Source organism: Bidens hawaiensis, unplaced genomic scaffold, assembly GCF_021521415.1.
Source record: "Bidens hawaiensis isolate Kalapana, Puna unplaced genomic scaffold, B.hawaiensis_p1.1 tig00002123_1, whole genome shotgun sequence".
NCBI lineage: Eukaryota > Viridiplantae > Streptophyta > Magnoliopsida > Asterales > Asteraceae > Bidens > Bidens hawaiensis.
The window spans coordinates 3,204,547-3,225,130 of record NW_027491112.1 but is presented as its reverse complement, the minus strand read 5'-3'; the positions used below and the strand labels follow the sequence as shown (position 1 = coordinate 3,225,130).

General features: G+C 34.7%; 1 protein-coding gene across 1 annotated transcript; it reads left to right on the top strand.

The window, feature by feature from the left end:
• The first annotated feature begins 14,202 nt into the window (after positions 1-14,202).
• On the top strand, positions 14,203-17,703 carry LOC143605838 (phenylacetaldehyde reductase-like). The gene is made up of 6 exons (XM_077081816.1): positions 14,203-14,478; positions 14,832-15,001; positions 15,091-15,282; positions 16,204-16,366; positions 16,546-16,732; positions 17,363-17,703. Exons 1-6 carry the CDS (start codon positions 14,307-14,309, stop codon positions 17,496-17,498), a joined length of 1,020 nt encoding a protein of 339 aa, XP_076937931.1. The 5' UTR covers positions 14,203-14,306; the 3' UTR covers positions 17,499-17,703.
• Positions 17,704-20,584: the final 2,881 nt, after the last annotated feature.

Sequence of the window (20,584 nt, the reverse complement as noted above, 5' to 3'; positions counted from 1 at the left end):
AGGCTTGGAGCATCAACATCAGTATGAACGGTTAACGCCACGTCTCATGAAAGCTCGCTCAAGTGTTTAGGTAGTTCCAAACACTTTTAAAAAAAAAGATAGTTAGACCGCCTGTAGTGGAAGGGAAGAGGGACAAGAAGAATGGGAGAATGGGGAGGAACACCAAGTTGAGAAGTGACTGAGAAGAGGAGAACCGAGAAATATTTCCCAGCCAAACATGTGAGGCCGACGACTTTTATTAACTTTTAATTCACATAGCTGTTACCAACCACTAAAACCGTAACACTTTTTTCCAACATCTCTCTCACCATTACACCTCTAAAATATAATACATCTACTTAATAACTTGACACCATGTAACACATTCCTCCAATCACTACGCATGTTCGTGACATGAGAAACATATGATTGTAATTTGAAACGAATAAAGAATAAACTACATGGTGAGCCATACAAATAAACGTTGGATCATGTTGATGTTGTAGGAGTTGACAAAGTTGGTATTATAACTTATCCCAACCCGTTGGTACTTTATGCCTTTATGGGGTATCCAAATCGAAAATTAATAATTAAAACACTAAAAAATATGTTATCATAATTACTTATAATTACTTTCAAAAAATATTAAAAATTTATATGATTCTATAAAAGCTTTTTAAATATAAAAAAATATAACAAAATTTTCTCTCGTCATCATTCACAACAACCAAAACCACTCATAATTACAAAAGCATTACTCACATAAAATAGTGAATGAATTGTGAATGTTATTAATATGAAGAAGTGAATATATGAGCTTTGTTAGATTACTGTGTTCTAGAAAGTAAACATGGCATCAAACCCAACTGCCATATAACCCTTTAGGCCCATGATAGCAGAAGTACAAACCCACCTACAACAGGTACAACATCGACAGCGGAGATATAGTTAAGCAATTGGTACAACTCACTATGTAGAAAGTACAAATTGTATTGTATAGCTTTACCTGAAATTGTAATTATATAAAAAAAATTAACAAATTTTTTAAAATCTCTTGTATAATTTAAACATTTTAAATCCATATCAAACTGTCCCAGTTAAACTAAATCCAAAAATAACAAATACCTAAAATTAGTTAACCAAAATACGCTCATACTTCCAATTTCTCACTCATCTCTAAAACCCGAATCCCCAAATCTCACCTCCAAGTCATATTCATTAAAAAATCACTTCAAAACGTTAAAACCATAATCAATTCTAAATCCTAAAACCCATTTTCACCCGAACCAGATCCAATTCGAACCGTGTTCCAACCCCGCAAACAAAGGTGGCGGTCTATGGGGATTACTCAGCCATCTTCCTCATTCTTCTGATAGTTGCACCCTATCAAAGAACAAATTCGTATAAAAATACCCCAATGGTCATGGTGACTCCCACTAATGGCTACAATCACAAAACACACGCGGGTAGTATAACCCAATTTTCCGTACTCGTATTCGGCAAAACAACCCGATTTCCCCCTTATTAGGCCCTTCGTAGTGGGGCGATAAAATCCCCATTTTGAGGTGATAAAACCCTGGGACACCGCTCCCCCAGGCGACAAAGGGGCGAAATGTGTGTGTGTGAGGGGGGGGGGGGGGATGAATTCTTGTCGCCCTGCTTCACTTTGGTTGTATTATTATTATTACAATTGTTTGTGTGTGATTTATATATTGAGCTACAACACCAATACACCCTCAAAACAAAAACTCACAATTTGCTGATTGGGCACCACATGACGCAAAACACCCCATTTTATAGCCCTCCACTACACACATCCTTATAAAGTTGTGTTTATGATTACAAAGACCAAAAAAACAAAACACCAAGGTAACGTTTGGTATGCAGGGATGACATGGGAAATGGAATGATACTTTACGTGGGAATGAAAAAAGTAATGTTTGGTTGCCCAATGAAATAGAATCACCCATATGAAATCTCATTCCATCAAAACCATTCCTTCTCACCCACCTTTTTTTTCATTCCATTCCTCCCTCACCCTACCTTCTCAACACCACCACCACCACCAAACCGCCACCACCACCAAACCGCCACTATCGCCACCACCTCCACCTCCACCACCACCTTACCACCATCGCTACCACTGCCACCTGACCATAACCGCCACCACCATTGTTGCTGCCTGACCACCACCACGGTCGCTGCCACCCTACCATCGCCATCACTACCAATGCTACCACCGCCACTACCACAACCACCCCGCCTGACCGCCACCACCACCATTTTCTTCGCCGGAGCTACCACCACCGTCGCCATTTCAATTTTTTTTTTTGTAAAAAAATATATTTTGGGAATGAAATATTTTTATTATTTCTATTTCATTCATACATTTTTTTATACCAAATAACATACAGTAATTATTCATTTCATTCCCATAGGTTAACCAAAGAAGGAAAAAGAATGGTAATCATCAATTTCATTCTTTTGTTAATTCCATTCCCTATTCATTCCATTACTTCCAACCAAACATACCCTAAATAACAAAGAGAATACATTATAACTATGAAATCCCTAAGGCTATGTGTAGTGGAGGGGCTACAAAATAGGGCGACTTGCGTTATGTGGCGCCTGTCAACAAAGAGTGAGTTTTTGTTTTTGGGGTATAATGGCGTTGTAGCTCAATATATATATACATATATATTACACACACATTATAATAATAATAAGCACAACAAGCGACAAAAAGAAGTCGCCCCCCACTCCCCTATTGAGGGGGGGGGGGGTTGCGTCGCTCATATATTATCGTCCACTACATACGGCCTAATAAAAGGGGGAAAACATTCTATTTTACATGCATATTTTTAACACGTAGATTTGTCCACATCATCATAGTGTACTTTGCATGTGTACAACATAGGCAATTCCCAAAATAAGCGTTTATGAATACATTTTTCAGGTTTTAGGTGTCATTTCCAACAAATTCTCAAAATATGTATTATAAACTAGTCGTGACGAATAGTTTATGATTACACACGAGTAGTTTGTATAACCAATTAAAACTTGACACGTGTCCATAAACTAACCGTAACGACCAGTTTAACCAATCATTTAGTCGTAACGATTAAATAAGTTTCAAGCATCGTAATCAATGCCCACGAGTAAATAAAAAATCCTTTAGTCGCGACGAGTAAATTTTAAAACTTTACGAGAAACGAGTAGTTTATTAAACTAACTGTCACACCCTCAAAATCCACTAACGGAGTTTTACCGTCAGAGGGTGTGAACTAACAGGATCGGAATCATCAGTTATAATCAAACCATAAAAACGTTTAAATGAAAATAAGTGCGGAAGCGTAAAACCATAGAAACAATGTTACGTCACGCAGGACGATTTAAAACCAATGATAACAGTTAAAAGTAAGTTTGCATAGTTAAAAGTTTTTCAAGCAATGCATGTTCCTAAACCGCGCGCCCGCCTCGGCTACCTGAGAATAACATACTAAAAGTGTCAACACAAGGTTGGTGAGTTCACAAGTTATATAAAAATAAATCGTTTAGCGTTTGCGTTCAGCGTTTTGCGTTACAGCGTTACAGCGTTTTGCGTTACAGCGTTTTGCGTTACCAGATAGTGTTATGTCAATTATATATCGATAGGTAGCTAGTCTATACAACAAGTATTACTAAGTGTTCGACACCGAAGCTGACTCGTTTATTAAGTGCCTTGTCACCAGGTCCTCCAGACCATGGTACGTGTTAGCCAAAATTACACCCGCTCGACCTCCAGTCGAGTTTAGCGTTGGGTGGGGTTTGTCAAACCCAGTAGTACTACTCAACAGTGACTCGCTATTCAAAATATTAATCGGTTCGATGTGTAGGACTTCAAATGTTTCGTTTGCCACTTAGCCTTTACAAGTGATATATAATTTATAACAAAATCTTAAATGCGTTGTGGAGTATGTTATCTCCCCCAAGTGAAAAGCGTTTGAAAACAGTTTAAAGAGGGGAAAGTGAAACTCAATGTTTGCGAAGAATTTCCCAAATTAAATCACCAAGATGCGCGTCACAGAAAAACTCTCTCTAGCGTTCTAAAACAACAAAGAGATTTTTCTAAGTGTCGGAATATTATCGAGTCTCTAGACCCGGCACATAATACCTATGCACATAACATGTTTCGTGTTTCGTTTGTGAATCGTGTGTGACTTTAACTAGTGTATTTGTGACACATTACATGTGTAAGCAATCATATACGTGTCATGTATTCATAAAGTACATCACTATCAATTATTCCTCGTAAGGGCATTTTGGTCGACAAATAACAATTAACTAGCCATTATTCCCCATGAGGGCAATTTGGTCAAATCATGGCAATCAATTAGCAATTATTCCCCGCAAGGGTATTTTGGTCAACAAATAACAATTAACTAGCCAGTATCATGTTTCATGCATTTTTACACAACTCAGCAGCTAGTTTCACCGAGACAGAAATCCTACTAGAAAGATTGTACTATTTCACCGATCATAGCATCTCAATTAATTTACCAAAAATCATCACAGAAGAACATATGTCTTAGGTTTCCAGAACATTTATTCCACATAGTTTTCTCAAAATCATCAAATCATTACAGCAAACTCATAACAGTCAAATTCATGCGCAACAGAATATTATTTGCAATTCCCGTTAAACGAAAGATCCAATAAATGCAAGACCACTTGGGTTAGGTTCCTAACTCAATAAGTCAACTTCCAGAAGTGGAACCAACCCAATTGGTCTCGTAGTTCATGAGATATAACATTTACAAAACAACCTAACAGCAGGTCTAACAGCTCAGCTTTGCACAACGTTTTTGTAAAATCATAAAAGTTAACTTCTACTTGTCCAAAAATTACAAATTTATACTTTATAGAAACTAGACTCAACCTAGTTTACTGTAGTACCAATAATCTCAACCAATTTTCACGTTTACACTTCGTTACAGTCACTTAAACATCATATACACATTCTGTCCAGAAACGGTTTGCATCCAAACTCAACATAATAACAATCTATGAACTATCATGCATTCATATAACACTCTAGACTCCATAAACACCATCCATGCACATCAATTACCCATTACATACATGATTAGGGTTTTTGTTTGAACTCAAATCATAGACACAACAATCAACATGTAACAACATCAATACTAGTTATCAATCATCATTAATTCAACAACAATCATGTTAACACACACCATACAAGAAATCGGCAGCTTAGGGTTTGTTATTAACCCAACAAACATCAAAATCAAGTAACAAGGATGTATAGGATAATCAATTATACCTTCCTAGCACCTAGTTCTTCAATCAAAGGCTTGATTTCTTGGTGTTATGTGTGTGTGAAGGTGACGGCAGCCAAGAGGGATGGAGGGGGTGGCTGATCGGTTTTGGGAGAAAAAAATAAGAGTTAGGGTTTATTATAACATAGTATTTATAGAATACTATGTTACACTTTAGCCCCTCCACTTCTAAGTATTACTTATGTAGCTTAACTAACTTGTTTACATCTTGAGTTAACATTTATAACCATGTTATCACATAACACATAAGTCTAACACATAATTATCACATAATTACTGTTTTGACGTTTTTCGTTTATTCATCAATCGTTTGCGTCAACTCGTTTGCGTCAACTCGTTTGCGTTTCGGTGCAATTCCCGAAAGACTACACCTGTAGTAAGTGTTAAGCGTCATTTAAACCCTAGTTTAAATGTAATGAAGTGTGCGTTATAGATTCAATGATCTTAAGTTTGAATTGACGGAGTTGAGTTAACGGAGTTAACCTGAAATTGACGATTGTCACATCATTCCCATGTTAAAGAATTTTCGTCCCGAAAATTTGAGTCAAGTCGTGACGAGTGTCAGAAAAAGTAAGAAAAATTTTCAGTTTGTCATACTAACCACGACGTTGCGTTTGTTTACCAAATACATTGAACCGGTTAGTTTCACAAAATACTAACCGGAATGGTTAGTTTAATAGGTCAACTAGTCGTTACGAGTAGAGAATGGTCAACGACTGGTTTGCAATCACCATACGAGTATTTTACTAGTAATTAACTCGTCTCAATAAGTTTACATGGTAAACATTACGCATACGAGTAGTTTATATGTAGTTAACTCGTCGTGACTAGTTTGCCTTATTTACATTCCCGATATGAGTATTTTATTAGTAATTAACTCGTCCTGATAAGTTTACCTGATTTACATTAACCATACGAGCAGTTTATTTATAGTTAACTTGTTGTGACTAGTTTACCTTGTTTACATTCCCTATACGAGTAATTAACTAGTAACTAACTCGTCTCAGATAGTTTAACGTAACAATCTACTTGTCGCAGCTCGTTTTACCAGTATTTCGATTTATTTTATAAATTTTTAAAAATTAGTTCTTACTAATTAAAATGAACGAAAAAACACTCTCACACATTGTTTTTACTAAATAAACGAAAAAAACACTACCATACATAGGATTTTGCAAATTATTAGAAAATCGTAACCAAGCCCTCGGCAAAGTACTAATAAATGTTACAAATATTGTTCTCTAATATTTTGCAAATATTTGCCAAATATTGTCCTGCTTACAAATATTTTACTAATTAATATTTTACTTAGTAATGTTACAAATATTGTTCTCTAATATTTTACTAATTAATGTTACTAAAAGCATTACAAATATTGTTCTGTTTTGCAAATACTGTTCTCTATATTTTGTAACATTAATTAGTAGTTTGCCGCGGGCTCGGTTACGATTTTCTAATATTTTGCAAAATCCCATGTGTGGTAGTGTTTTTTTCGTTTATTTAGTAAAAACAATGTGTGAGAGTGTTTTTTCTTTCATTTTCATTAGTAAGAACTAATTTTTAAAAATTTATAAAATAAACCGAAATACTAGTAAAACGAGTTGCGACAAGTAGATTGTTACGTTAAGCTATCCAAGACGAGTTAGTTACTAGTTAACTACTCGTATAGGGAATGTAAACAAGGTAAACTAGTCATGACGAGTTAACTACATATAAACTACTCGTATGGGTAATGTAAATCAGGTAAACTTATCAGGACGATTTAATTACTAATAAAATACTCGTATCGGGAATGTAAATAAGGTAAACTAGTCCTGACGAGTTAACTACATATAAACTACTCGTATGCATAATGTAAATCAGGTAAACTTATCAGGACGATTTAATTACTAATAAAATACTCGTATCGGGAATGTAAATAAGGTAAACTAGTCCTGACGAGTTAACTACATATAAACTACTCGTATGCGTACTGTTTACCATGTAAACTTATCGAGACGAGTTAATTGCTAGTATAATACTCGTATGGTGATTGCAAACCAGTCGTTGACCATGCTCTACTCGTAACGACTAGTTGACCTATTAAACTAATCATTTTGGTTAGTATTTTGTGAAACTAACCGGTTCGATGTTTGGTAAACAAACACATCGTCGTGGTTAGTTTAATAAACTACTCGTTTCTCGTAAAGTTTTAAAATCTACCCGTCGCGACTAAATGATTTCTTATTTACTCGTGGGCGTTGATTACGACGGCTTGAAACTTATTTAATCTTTACGAGTAAATGATTGGTTAAACTGGTCGTTACGGTTAGTTTATGGACACGTGTCAAGTTTTAATTGGTTATACAATCTACTCGTGTGTAATCATAAATTATTCGTCACGACTAGTTTATAATACCTATTTTGGAAATTTTATTGAAAATAACACCTAAAACCTAAAAAACGTATTCATAAACGTTTATTTTGAGAATTTTCCTGCAATTAAATTGGTGAGAAAAGTGAGAGGTTTTTTTTTTATTTTAATATTTGCCCTAATAAATTTGTGACAAACGTGCATGTATAAATGCTAAAAAACTTAAAAATAGTTTAAATAAACCAGAAATTTACAAAAAAAAAAAAACAGAAAATTTCTAAAATAAACCATCCACAAAGTTTTTCATCATTTCTTTCATCTTTTTTTCGCATTTAACTTGTGGAGCACACTCTCGTTCACGTTTGGCCCGTTGCCGTACCTGCTCTTGTTCAAGTTGTTCCAAGCGAGTTTCTATGTTTTTCGGGCCTCTCGTTGCTCTTGTTCAAGTTGTTCCAAGCGGGTTTCTTTTTTTTTTTCGGGCCTCTCGTTCTTTTTCTACTTCTACTTAACTTTTTTGATCTGACATTGTCAATTGATACATAACTAATACATATTAACCAAAAGATTTTTCCAACAAATATACATAATAAAACGGGCACTTATGATTAAAAGAGAGGAGGCGACGCTGCGGTGTTCAATCTGTCCTGTCGGCACCGACAGTCAACGACCATGACTCCGATAGGAGAGAATGGACATTACTGCAATTTCCCTTAACTAAAAACATACAAAATTTTGAACATTTTCTACATGTTCTTTCCCCCGTCCAAGATTTGCTTTTCTCCATGAGATTCAACAGGTTTTGTGTTTACCAATTACTTAAAGAATATTATTAATAATAATAATACTAACAAAACGATATTTAAATACAGCTTTATACCTATATATCTGATGAATAGTTTATTTTTGTAAATTGAAAGATTGCGTACATAAAAAGATTTTAAAACATGATGGAGAAACTTGAACTATATTAAATTACATACTATTGAATAATAGCTCAATAAAAGTTTTTATTTTATTTATTTTTTCCATAAAGTTCTCTAATTTATTCTTGTCTTGTCGATCATCACATAACACGATCAGAACACAAACATATTTTCTCTCAACATACTCGATTATTATTTATAGTATAAGTGTATATATTGGAATAACAAATATAGATCTTGATTAAATCCAAAATTATATGCATTATATTGAAGATTTAAAAGAATAAGACTTATCTCTAACACAACCCAAAATTGTATAAGTTACAATATAGTTTATGTTTGAGATAATAAAGAGCATTGACAATATAATATCGACATACCTTCCTATGTGCAGCAATCCCCACCAAAAAGGCAATTGGCATGTTGAGAAGAAGATTTAGGGAGATAGGTATTTCATGAATCAAGTTTATAGAATAATGAGATATAAAGAGATATATACAGCAGAAGAAAACTTGAAGGAGAAGTATAATCTATATTAAGTATTGATAATGACAATATTAATATATTCATAACAATTTTTAAGATTTTTGGGGATATTGTATGCATTCCTATATATTATATTCCTTCTCAATCATGCCTCACAGAAAATTAGGGGTAGACAATTTAACCGTCATAATCATTAACTGAACTATAACCGTCATAACTGAACCGATTTTAACCGATAACTGTCATAACCAGTGGGTTGGTTTTAATGAAGTTTTGAAAACCGCCAAATACGGGTCGGTTTTGGTTATAGATACTTCCAAACCCGACATAACCAAACCGACCCATTTATTTAACCAAAAATATGTTTGAGATTTATTTTCAACAAACATACTGTTGGATTATACCATTTTGATGTATTCGGTTCAACTTTTGTTATCAAATTAACTTAAATTTCATTGTTAGATTATTTAATGCCATTTTTTCAACATTTGATATTAATATTAGGGATTATATATTTTGTTGAATTATGTCAAGTCATTTTTTCTAATATTTGGTATTAAACTTTTAGGCTCAATAATATTGTTTTGGTTACGGTTAACCGACCCATAACCGACTCGCTTTAACCTTCAAAACCGATTAACCGAAACCGCCATAACGGATCGGTTATGGTTATGGTTATCCATTAACCGACATATCGGTTATTGTTATGGGTTTGGCTCAAAACCGCTCCAAACCGACCCATGCACACCCATACTCAAAACACACATAATACACACACTAATTAAGAGCGAATATTTCTAACATGGACAAGAAGTTATTATGATTTTGGATTGTTATATTTAATTAGCTTAATAAAAAAATAAGAGTAAATTGTGATTTTCGTCCATGTGATTTGTTCAAATATGTGGTTATACTCCATTAATAGTTTCAAAATTACGATTTTCGTCCCTGCGATTACCTGGGTTGTTCGTTCCTCAAAATCATCTTGTGATTATTCTTCCTGTAATCCATCCTCCATTCATTTGGGCATTTCCTCCATGTCCACTATGTACAATCTATGGTTCCTAGCATCCCGTAAAACCATGTCTTTCTTTATGTGTTGTCCATATGTAAGAATAAATATATTATATATTTATTAATATGGTCATCGTTATCATTTATATTATAATAGATCAAAATTATTAATATATCTTATCTTTTTATTCTAATAAAAGACTACTCATTATTGTTACTTGTCAATCTGTTATCAATCCTCACTTTTTTTCCAACTCATTTTAATATATGGTTATTATCTTTTAAACAATTTCAATAAATGAATTCAATTTTTATTAAATGTGAATCTTAACCGATCCATTTATTAACATTGAATGTGAACTAAGAAAATAAGGAAATAACAAAATTGAAGTTGTAGGCACGTTAGAATAAAATTTTAAAGTCACAAGTAATTACAAATTTAAAAAAATAAATGTGCAGCATTGTCGAATAATTTGGATTTGTATAGAAACTATAAATTGTTTTTAAACTAATTAAGATTCAAGCAGCAATGCATAATTTTTTTATATAAAATTAGTTTCAAATTTGGATTTAAAAATTTCTCATATACATTTAAACGCAGGAAAATGTGTATTTTTCTTAATTTTCTCTAGACATTTTATATAAATATTGCAAGCATGGAGAATACCTATTATATATATCTTGAAAATTATAATTATAATCTATATATATAATGATTTACTACATAAACTATTTGTTATTTATTTATATGATTTTTTTTAGTATAAAGAGTTTTAGCAATAAGAAGATTAATATTTAGTTTTTAATATTTTCTTCCATAACTCAGACCAAAATACTTCAGAAATATATATTTTATGGCTTAATTTATATTATTTTCAAATATATTTAATTTCATATGCCTTATAAGATAAATTACTTAACTAAAAGCATTCAAGACGTTAAACCAAAAAAATTGTTTCAATCTCATTACCTATGGATTATAGTAAATCTTTAACCCGGTTATAAGTTAGCTATTTACCACGCTTCCATAAAATCCGAAATATTTGCTTCAATTTTTTTTTTCTATAAGTTAAAATATGTATCTATCGATTAGTTAAATATTCCAACAACTTCCCATAATATTAAGTCATAACACGGGATTAGTATTCAAAACTTAAACATTCCTAATATAATACTTTTAACTATTGTAAATAAGAATCACTACATTCACTTTATGTAACTTTAAATCTTCTAATATTCTGTTAATTCAGAATAATCACTGTTATTTGAACATGCTTTAAGGTTAGTTTGTCTTTGTCATTTTTCTAGCAATTACATTCATATGAAATGAAACAAACCATTTGGTATATTTTTATTTTCGGTTATATAAGTTGCTTGATTATACAATTGTTAATTGTAAAATATAAAATCAATTAAAAAGTTGTCAGACGCATAATATTAATGACAACAAATTTATCATGATCAATCAATTTTAAATTATAAAGTATAATTATCTAATCAAAGTTCAGGTAATCTGGTTCTGGGATAATCATGATTTTTGGATAAAAATAAGCAGATGATCTCAAATGGCATCATATTAATTGATTAAAATGTATGATATTTTGTATGTATGAATATTTTTTTTGTTAGTTTCATGAATACATTATCATTTATCTAGGGTTGGTATGTAGTTGAATAACCTTACTTGTCACACGGAAGAGTTATAAACAAACCTTTATGTTACATTATCAAGAGTTACACGCAGACATGCACTAAAATTTTGATTTTTGATAAACAATGTATACCGACCAATACAATTACAAATGTAGTGTACAAGGAAGGTTTTACTTATTTTTTTAACATATTTGTGTAATCTTAGTTATATAATTTATGTAATTTTAATGTGAATTGTAATTGTATTAACAATATATATGATCATATTGTTGATTGTATTTCACTTAATGATTAAAGTTTAAATTTTTTTCATCAATTACCCGTGTAATACGCGGACCTCAAACTAGTTATATATATAGGGGTGAGTTAACGTATAATAATGACTTATCATACATTAGGTACGCGACATTCCAGAGCATTTGATTAAAAAACGCGTGGTGGAAGTTTCGTAAATAACCCAACAGTAGTTCGCAATCAAATTTCGTCGATTAAAAATCAACTCTAATCCAAATTCGGAACTTGTCGCTCAATCTGATCTAATTTCTAAACTCTAATCATAGCCTAAAGTATGAAATCTCTAAAGTCAAAAACCAAAATTGAAATAGAACGTCCCTGAACATTAAAAATCTTCAAATTGATCAAAAATTGATGATTTAATCAATCGAATTGATGTGTAAGTGGCTTTAGAATCATCAGTCGATTATGAAAATGCAAATTAACACACTTAATTGAGCTATGATTAGGGTTCATGTTTAAACGTTCTGCTCAAAGTTTAAACGTTCTGACCAAAATAAACACAAGAGGCTTTAGAATCATCAATCAATTATGGAATTGCAGAAATAACACACTCAATCGAGCTCTGATTAGGGTTCAAAATATTATGTTTAAACGTTCTGAAACAAAACTGAAGAGCTTTAAACGTTCTGACCAAAAAAGAGCAACTTTAACCGTTCTAATACACTCAATAAAGTTCTGGGTGTTCAAAAAACAATGAACATCTTTAAACGTTCTAAGAAGTTCAGGTTGTTAAAAAAAGTTTAGAAGTTCTGATAAAGTTTAGAAGTTCTAAGAAGCTCTGGGTGTTAAAAAAAGTTTAGAACTTCTGATAAAGTTTAGAAGTTCTAAAAAGTTCTAGGTGTTCAGAACTTCTAAAACTAACAAAAAAAATTAAACACCTATAAACATTAAATTGAACACTGAAATCACTTCATATAATCTCATAATCATCAAACAATCGTCAATCGACCGTTAATTTAATCATCGATTCGATCATATGAACAAAATATGGAATGTCTGCAACTGGGTTTCTGCAAATGATGCTTAAAACTTTAAACGTTCAGTTAAAACCCATAACCAAAACTCAAAATTGATCAATTAAAACTTCAAATTGATGCTTATTTGAACCAATTTCAAAGTTTAATTGGTCAATTAGTTCAACAATTTCAATTGGTCAATTTTATCAACAGGTCGTGACGGAGGAAGATGGTGTACGGTGGACGGAATCATTGGATGGTGGACGGTGGACAGAATCGTTGGATGGTGACGGATTGCTGAACGGACATGTTGAAGGTGGACGAAATCGATGGGAGCAACGATTTGATGAATATTACAATATTCCCACCGCATGTTATTTGAAATCGACGGGGATGCGAGTCGCGTACGTAATGTACGATTAGGGATTATTGTATTGGATCCTTTATATATATATATAAAAGAGTTCAAATAAAAAACAAGTGTTTTGTACTGAGAAGTGTGAGAAGAGCTTTAAAATAAAACAAACCATCTAAATATGACACTATACAATGTAAATATGAAACAATACAATTATTTAGAAACTATCAATCTCAACCACTAGATCATAGATCCAAGGCCCTAGATCTATTCTTATTCTTCTCACAAAAATATTGTTTTTTACATTAACCTTACCATATATATATATACCCTTATTCGCTAATAAAGGGTTTCCACTTGGGTGTATATCTAGAGAGAATAAATTAACATCATAACCTAATTTCATATACAATTTTATGTATCTTCTCTCCTAAATCGGGTTTCTCTCAAGAACCCTAACACCATCCTTAACTATACATCCTAAAGGGGAACTCGAACATGACGACAAACATGTCGACTACATCATACTATGTTGCGGTTACTACTCTTCCTACTGTAACACGGTCATATGTTTATTATTATTATTATTATTATTATTATTATTATTATTATTATTATTATTATTTTATTCATGTTTTCTATTAGTTACATGAGCAACTAATCAACACTATATAGTTAAAACTCGAAATTACACCTAATTATTTCAAGTTCATCTTCAATGGAACTTGATGAACCACATAGAGAGGATGGTAGGTGAACCACGTGTTATTGTACCATCGGTCTCTTATTTAAAAATCACATTTTATTTTCTAAAGCAAGAAAGTTAATGACCATTTTGATATAATTTATTAGTAAGGATGATAATCTCTTTGTTTGCCATTACCTTACCCGCACCAACTTTCCACCTCAAATACTAGTTGTAATGCAACAAATACCCTCCACTAAAACATGCACAGAACCTGCATAAAATCTAAACACACAATAATGAGTAAACAGGAAGAAGAAGAGAAGAAGAAGATGGTGGTGTGTGTGACCGGTGCTTCCGGTTACATAGCTTCATGGCTGGTTAAACTCTTGCTCCATCGTGGTTACACTGTCAAAGCCACCGTTCGTGACCTCAGTAACTACTCCTTTCTTTCTTTCTTTCTTTCTTTCTTTCTTTCTTTCTTTCTTTCTTTCAGTTCCTTATATTAATATTAATTAGTAGTTGACGAGATTTTCAACCAACAAAACTCTGCAACACGTCATAAAACCGTCGGACTGATTACTTTTTATTTCCAACGAGAGTTTTTGGACAAGTGGCAGAATCTGATTGGTTAAAAATCCTATCGAGTAATCATTAAAAGCCATCGTTTCGTTGAGATTTAGGGGTGGACATCTTGGGAATGATATGGTCAAATAGACATTTTTTTTTACTTTGATGATTTACATAGACATTTTGGTCATTTTCCCTTACGCAAATCAATCATTTAGGTGATCCGAAGAAAACCGAGCATTTGCTTGCACTCGATGGAGCAAAAGAAAGGCTTCATTTGTTTGAAGCAGACTTATTAAAAGATGGTTCGTTCGATGATGCTGTTAAAGGTTGCGATGGTGTTTTTCATTGCGCGTCTCCCTTCTTTATTCATACCGATAACCCACAGGTTCTTTCACTTTAATTTGCTTTCTTTTTTTTTCAGGTTTTATGACAAGAAATTTATGTTTTTTTTTTTTTTGTTTTGTTTTAATCTAGGAAGATCTGATTGATCCAGCAGTGAAAGGAACACTGAATGTTTTGAGTTCATGTTCTAAGGTTAAATCCATCAAAAGGGTAGTCTTGACTTCATCAGTGGCTGCAGTATTGTACAATGGTTCACCTTTGACTCCAGAAGTTGTGGTTGATGAAAGCTGGTTTTCTGATCATGAGTTTTGTAAGGAAACAAAGGTGTGTTAATACACCTTTTCACTTATCAAATATTTATGACCAAATTAATCCTTGATGTTTTGTTTTAACTTTTGAGACTTGAACCCAAAACCCTTTGGCTGGTGGTCAACCATAAAAAATAATAACCAAAGCTTGAGCCCAATATTTAAGGGTCCAATTTTTTTTTAGGACTTGACTGCTTTAATTCCATTTGATTCGTACACTTCAATCACAACTCTCTTAGCTATAATTTCTCGAATTTTCTATGGAAATTCAGGGTGTCTTCGAGAACTGTTAAATTTTTCTGGACCGAAGGCGAAAATTTTTTGGACCATAAGTAAAAGGGATTTTTGTTGAGTTTAAACTTTAAACTATCAAATTTTTATATTGGCTTACTTGGTTATGATTTGAGTTGTGCAAATAAAATTTCGTATAAAAATAGGCTTAAATGAGTTTGGTAATGGAGTTTAAACATAAAAAAATACATATATTTTTTTTATAAAAATGTATATAAATTAAAAAAAAAGTTTCGGGCCTATGGGGTGTCAGGACGGGGTGCATCGGCCACACTGCCCTCCTTGTGGGCCGGGCCGGTATGGAATTGCTATATATTTTTGTGTTTTTTTTTTCTTTTTTTCATTTTCCACAAATTGGATGTGAATAGGTGATTTAGAGTTTAACTTCGTTAAAATTTTAGTTTTCGACATGGAGAGCAAAGAATTTGTATACTTGGAATGGTTTTCTTTTCACTAAAACTCACTCGAACATGTGTGCTTTTTGGAAATTGTACTCCAAGAACGGCGTGTTAAGATCCTGAACGAAAAATAGAATTTAAAAAAGGGTCCGGATTTTAGAATCCGGCTTATGAACCCAAAAAAGATTGAGGTCATGAGCACATATAGATAGGATACACATGATATGGTTTGTTTCTTGGTATTTTAGTTATGGTACCCTCTTTCAAAGACTTTGGCCGAAGACGCTGCATGGAAATTTGTTAAGGAGAAAGCAATAGACATGGTCACCATTAACCCTGCCATGGTCATCGGTCCGCTCTTGCAGCCAACCCTCAACACAAGTTCACGGGCCATTTTCAGCTTGATCAATGGTATGCGCGTATGTACACATTCACACTAAACATGACACGTTGAGTCACATATCAAAACGTTTTGCGCTCACACACAAAAACCTTTTGTGCATTCTTTATCTTGTATAATACATAATAGTAAAACAACACAATAAAAATAAAAATTCTTAAATTTGTTAACTAATATATTCACTACAAAGCAGCATCAACATACAGCAATATCACTGTCGGGTGTGTTCATGTCAAGGATGTAGCTAATGCACATATTTTGGCTTTTGAGAACCCTTATGCAAGTGGAAGATATTGCATGGCTGAAAGTGTTGTCCATTTTTCTGAACTAGTACAAATAATACACAAGCTATATCCTTCATTCAAGCTTCCTGATAAGTAAGTTCTTTTAATCTCATTATCTAATTAAAAGCACACAAACGGTTTGTAATCTGACGATACTGGACTCGTTAAAATTGACAGGTCATAAGGACATAACGTTGAATGTGAAGTAAAAGAAAACATGAAAATGACCACAGTGTCCATTTAACCGGTCAAAGAAAATAAAATGTCCCTTTGACAAGTTTCTTCCCATACTGTTCACCCTCAATCTCGTCGACCCATGAACTTTTAATCACTAGCCAACAATATTTTCAATGAACAAGATTCTGCCACGCGCCATAAAGCTTAATTTTAAAAAACTTAATTGTCAGAGCCAACAGGATTATTTAGGAGTCTGGCGAGATTTTTTTGGATTCTGACGAAATTTTCTGGACAAGTGGCAGAATCCTATTGGTTAAAAATACTACTGACTAATAATTAAAAAGTATGCAGATCGACGGGGTTGAGGTGGACATTATGGGAAGAAGCTGGTCAAATGGACCTTTTCTAGACTTTGACATATCAAATGGACATTTTGGTCATTTTAAAGTCTAAATTAGCCACAAATAAACATGAGCATTTTAACATAAATGATATATATCATATAGTAATGAGGTTAATAAATTTGGACATTTGGGATGGCTGTAGGTGTGCAGATGATGGTCCAATTGTCAAGTATCAAATTTCTAATGAAAAAGTAAGAAGCTTTGGGATTGACTATATATCTCTTGAAGATGGCATCAAAGATACCATTGAGAGCTTGAAGGAGAAGAAATTTATTTAGGTATCATCATCCATATGAGTGTTACAAGATAATATATGCTAGTATAACTAAGTTATAGAGTTCTCCATTATGATTCTCTATCGAGTGAATGTATAAGATGATCGACATAATAAGCTATGTATGCGTTTGTGTGAGCACACGAGATGGGATTAGAAGTAACACAAGAGATGAAATAAGTTTGGAATATATGGCTAGTAGCAGTTGAATAAATATGATGAAATTAAGCATAAACATTGAATAAACTGAAGCTCTCATTGCATAAGTTAATAACTTGTTATGGCCAAATGTGTCTTGGTGTAACCCAAATAACCCACCAATGGTAGTTAGTTTTTGTTATAACAACTAAAGCATCAAGAGAGTGAAGAAGTGAAGCTTGACTTAGCATCACGATCATCAAACGGAATATGGTATGATGGTACATTCAAATTATGGTAAAGCTTGGAAACATTTCGGCTCAACCATCCTAGCTTTGCAAAAAAGAAGTCAGAAGCGTTCGTCTTGGTTTACGTACCATGGATTCTTAAGTCGTTAATAGACGAGTTGAATATGTTATAACTTAAAAGACATGATTGTAATTTGTGAAGCAGCCCTTAATTAGTCCATATTTCCTTACAATGAATCAACATCAACAACACTCACTAATATAGTAATATGCATCTATTTTCACCCATTCCATCAATTAATGGTGTCAAATATCATCACATTCTTTCACCTTGTTTATTCTTAATTCTAACTGTGTCACATATACTTGATTACAATGACTAAGTTTTGCTAACAAAATCGCAAATTAAGCGATCTACTTGCAACTAAAATCACAACAATAAAAAAACTAGTTACCTCACAAGTCACAACTTCAATGGCAAAATTTGTAACCGCGATCGCAAATGGATTTTCACTACCACAATAACCATCACAAACACTAAGTTTTGTAGCAGATTTCATGTGTGTTTGATCCCTATGATATGTTTTTGAAGAGGTAGGTCCCAGCAGAGCCCAGTTGGACCCGCAAGACTCACCTTAAACAGGAACGTCTGCGCAGAAACCAACTGGATCCGCAGGACCAACCATGCTCAGAGACGTGACGTCCTTACGCGCAGTACGCAAGCTGGTCCCGCAGGAAATGCCTCCCAATGGTGAAGGACTCCGCCTGTCCCCGCAGCCTCGGATACAAGCCATTAGGGAAGGCCACCCGCGCAGCAAGGCTACACGCACAAGGCACTTAGCTCTCAAACCATTCAGTGTCACCTGAAGGAATGAGCGAAGCCGGGAACAATCCCGCACAAGGGCGGGAGGGGGAATACTCCCGCCCAAATAAGCCAGTCCGTACGATATGGGAAGATCTTCTGTACTGTACCTGACGAGGTATGGGAAAAAGATCTGACTAAAGATACGACAGCTTATGGACAACAGTATGGCGAGCAGCATGCTCCTACACTGTATGTCACTATTAGCCGCTGCCTACTCACCAACTCTTGTCATACCACGTGCGTAGCTGGCAGTTGGTAGAAAAGGAATAGTATACAGCAGGCCTGGTCACTATCAGCCGCTGCCTACCCACCAACTACCAGCAGGGCACGTGCGTAGGCTACTGTTGGTGGAACAGGAACACTGTTGTAGCCGGCCATACCTCCTTGGAAACCTACATTCGGCTATAAATACCACAAATGGTATGACCAACTCATCTTATCTATTATCATCATATTATACCTGATATCTGCTCTAGCAATCTCTTAATATACTTTTATATTTAAAGAGCAATCTAGTCTGATTCTCACGCCGGATGGTGGTCACAAGGAGGAACCCCCCCTTCTCAGTGACGAGCTCACGGTGTCTGTTTTGCAGGTTATCAGAAGAACCATCTTCCAAGGGTCTAACCCCTCGTGGGAAACAGCTATCCAACCCCCAGGTTACCAGTAATCTGTCCGGGGTCCGGTTAGTGTTTCTTCATTGGCGCCATCCGTGCATAAAGCTAGAACTTTATTTTTCTCCAGTTTTTTCAAACTTCTACAAAGATGGTTAGAGAAATTCCGGTAACCACAACCCCAGCTACTGGGGTGACCGGTAACACAGTTTTTACGAACACTACCCCGGTTACCCAAGCCGGGACAAGTGAAGTAAATTTTACGAACACTACCCCGGTTACTCATCCTGGGGCAAGTGCAGTAAATGATCGCCTACTGGGATCCACTGATACCCAGGTTGAGAAACGAAGACTCCCCCGCCAAACTCTCGATGAAGTCAAGGCATGGGCGGAGGCACGACAAAAGGAATTCCAGGCTGAGTTGAACGAACGCTTGCGTTCCGTACAACAGGCCGACGAATTCGAATACTGGGAGGATGACTCGGAGGAATCCGACTCCGACGCGAACCCTCGCCATAGGGCAAAAGGGAAGCGTAAGGAAATGGAATCCCAACCGAAAAGGCATTTTGGACAAGCCTTCAAACCAAAAAGCACAGGTGGAAGTCCACGAGACTTCTCCAAAACGTTCAGACCAAACGTTGCAAATGCAGGAACGTCCAAGTTTGCAAGGGACATTGCGGAAGCAATCGCCCCAAAAAGTGCCAAACAAATGCCTAACATAGGCACATATGACGGTATATCTGATCCAGACGATCATTTGAACAGATTCATAGCGGGGGCAACCGTCAGCAATTGGACGGAACCCACGTGGTGCTACATGTTCCAAATGACGCTTGTTGGGGCTGCTAGAGCTTGGTTTGATCGTCTACCGGTCAACCACATCTACGACTGGGCAGACTTCCAGCAGAAGTTTAGCCAACACTTCAGCCAGCAACGGAAGTATACCGAGGAGCAATGGACAATCCTCAAATGCATACGAGAAGAAGATGAATCTCTGCCAAACTTCATCACTCGCTTCAACTCAAAGAAGCTAAGTTTGGGCAATATCAGCGAAGATCTTGTTCGCGCTGCCTTCATCCAGGGCGCGCATGACCCAGAGCTCATCCGCACCCTAACGGGTAAAGATGGCATGCCATCCACATGGGATGCCATCATGACAGCAGCAAAACGCTATGCGGAAACGGAGAAGCAACTGGGTAGAGATCTCCCACAAAGCACAAACCTC

Coding starts and splice junctions, on each gene's coding strand:
- LOC143605838 (XM_077081816.1), top strand. CDS start 14,307: ATGCACAGAACCTGCATAAAATCTAAACACACAATAATGAGTAAACAG. Junction 15,002..15,090: donor TTCATACCGATAACCCACAG/GTTCTTTCACTT, acceptor GTTTTAATCTAG/GAAGATCTGATTGATCCAGC. Junction 16,367..16,545: donor CATTTTCAGCTTGATCAATG/GTATGCGCGTAT, acceptor TTCACTACAAAG/CAGCATCAACATACAGCAAT.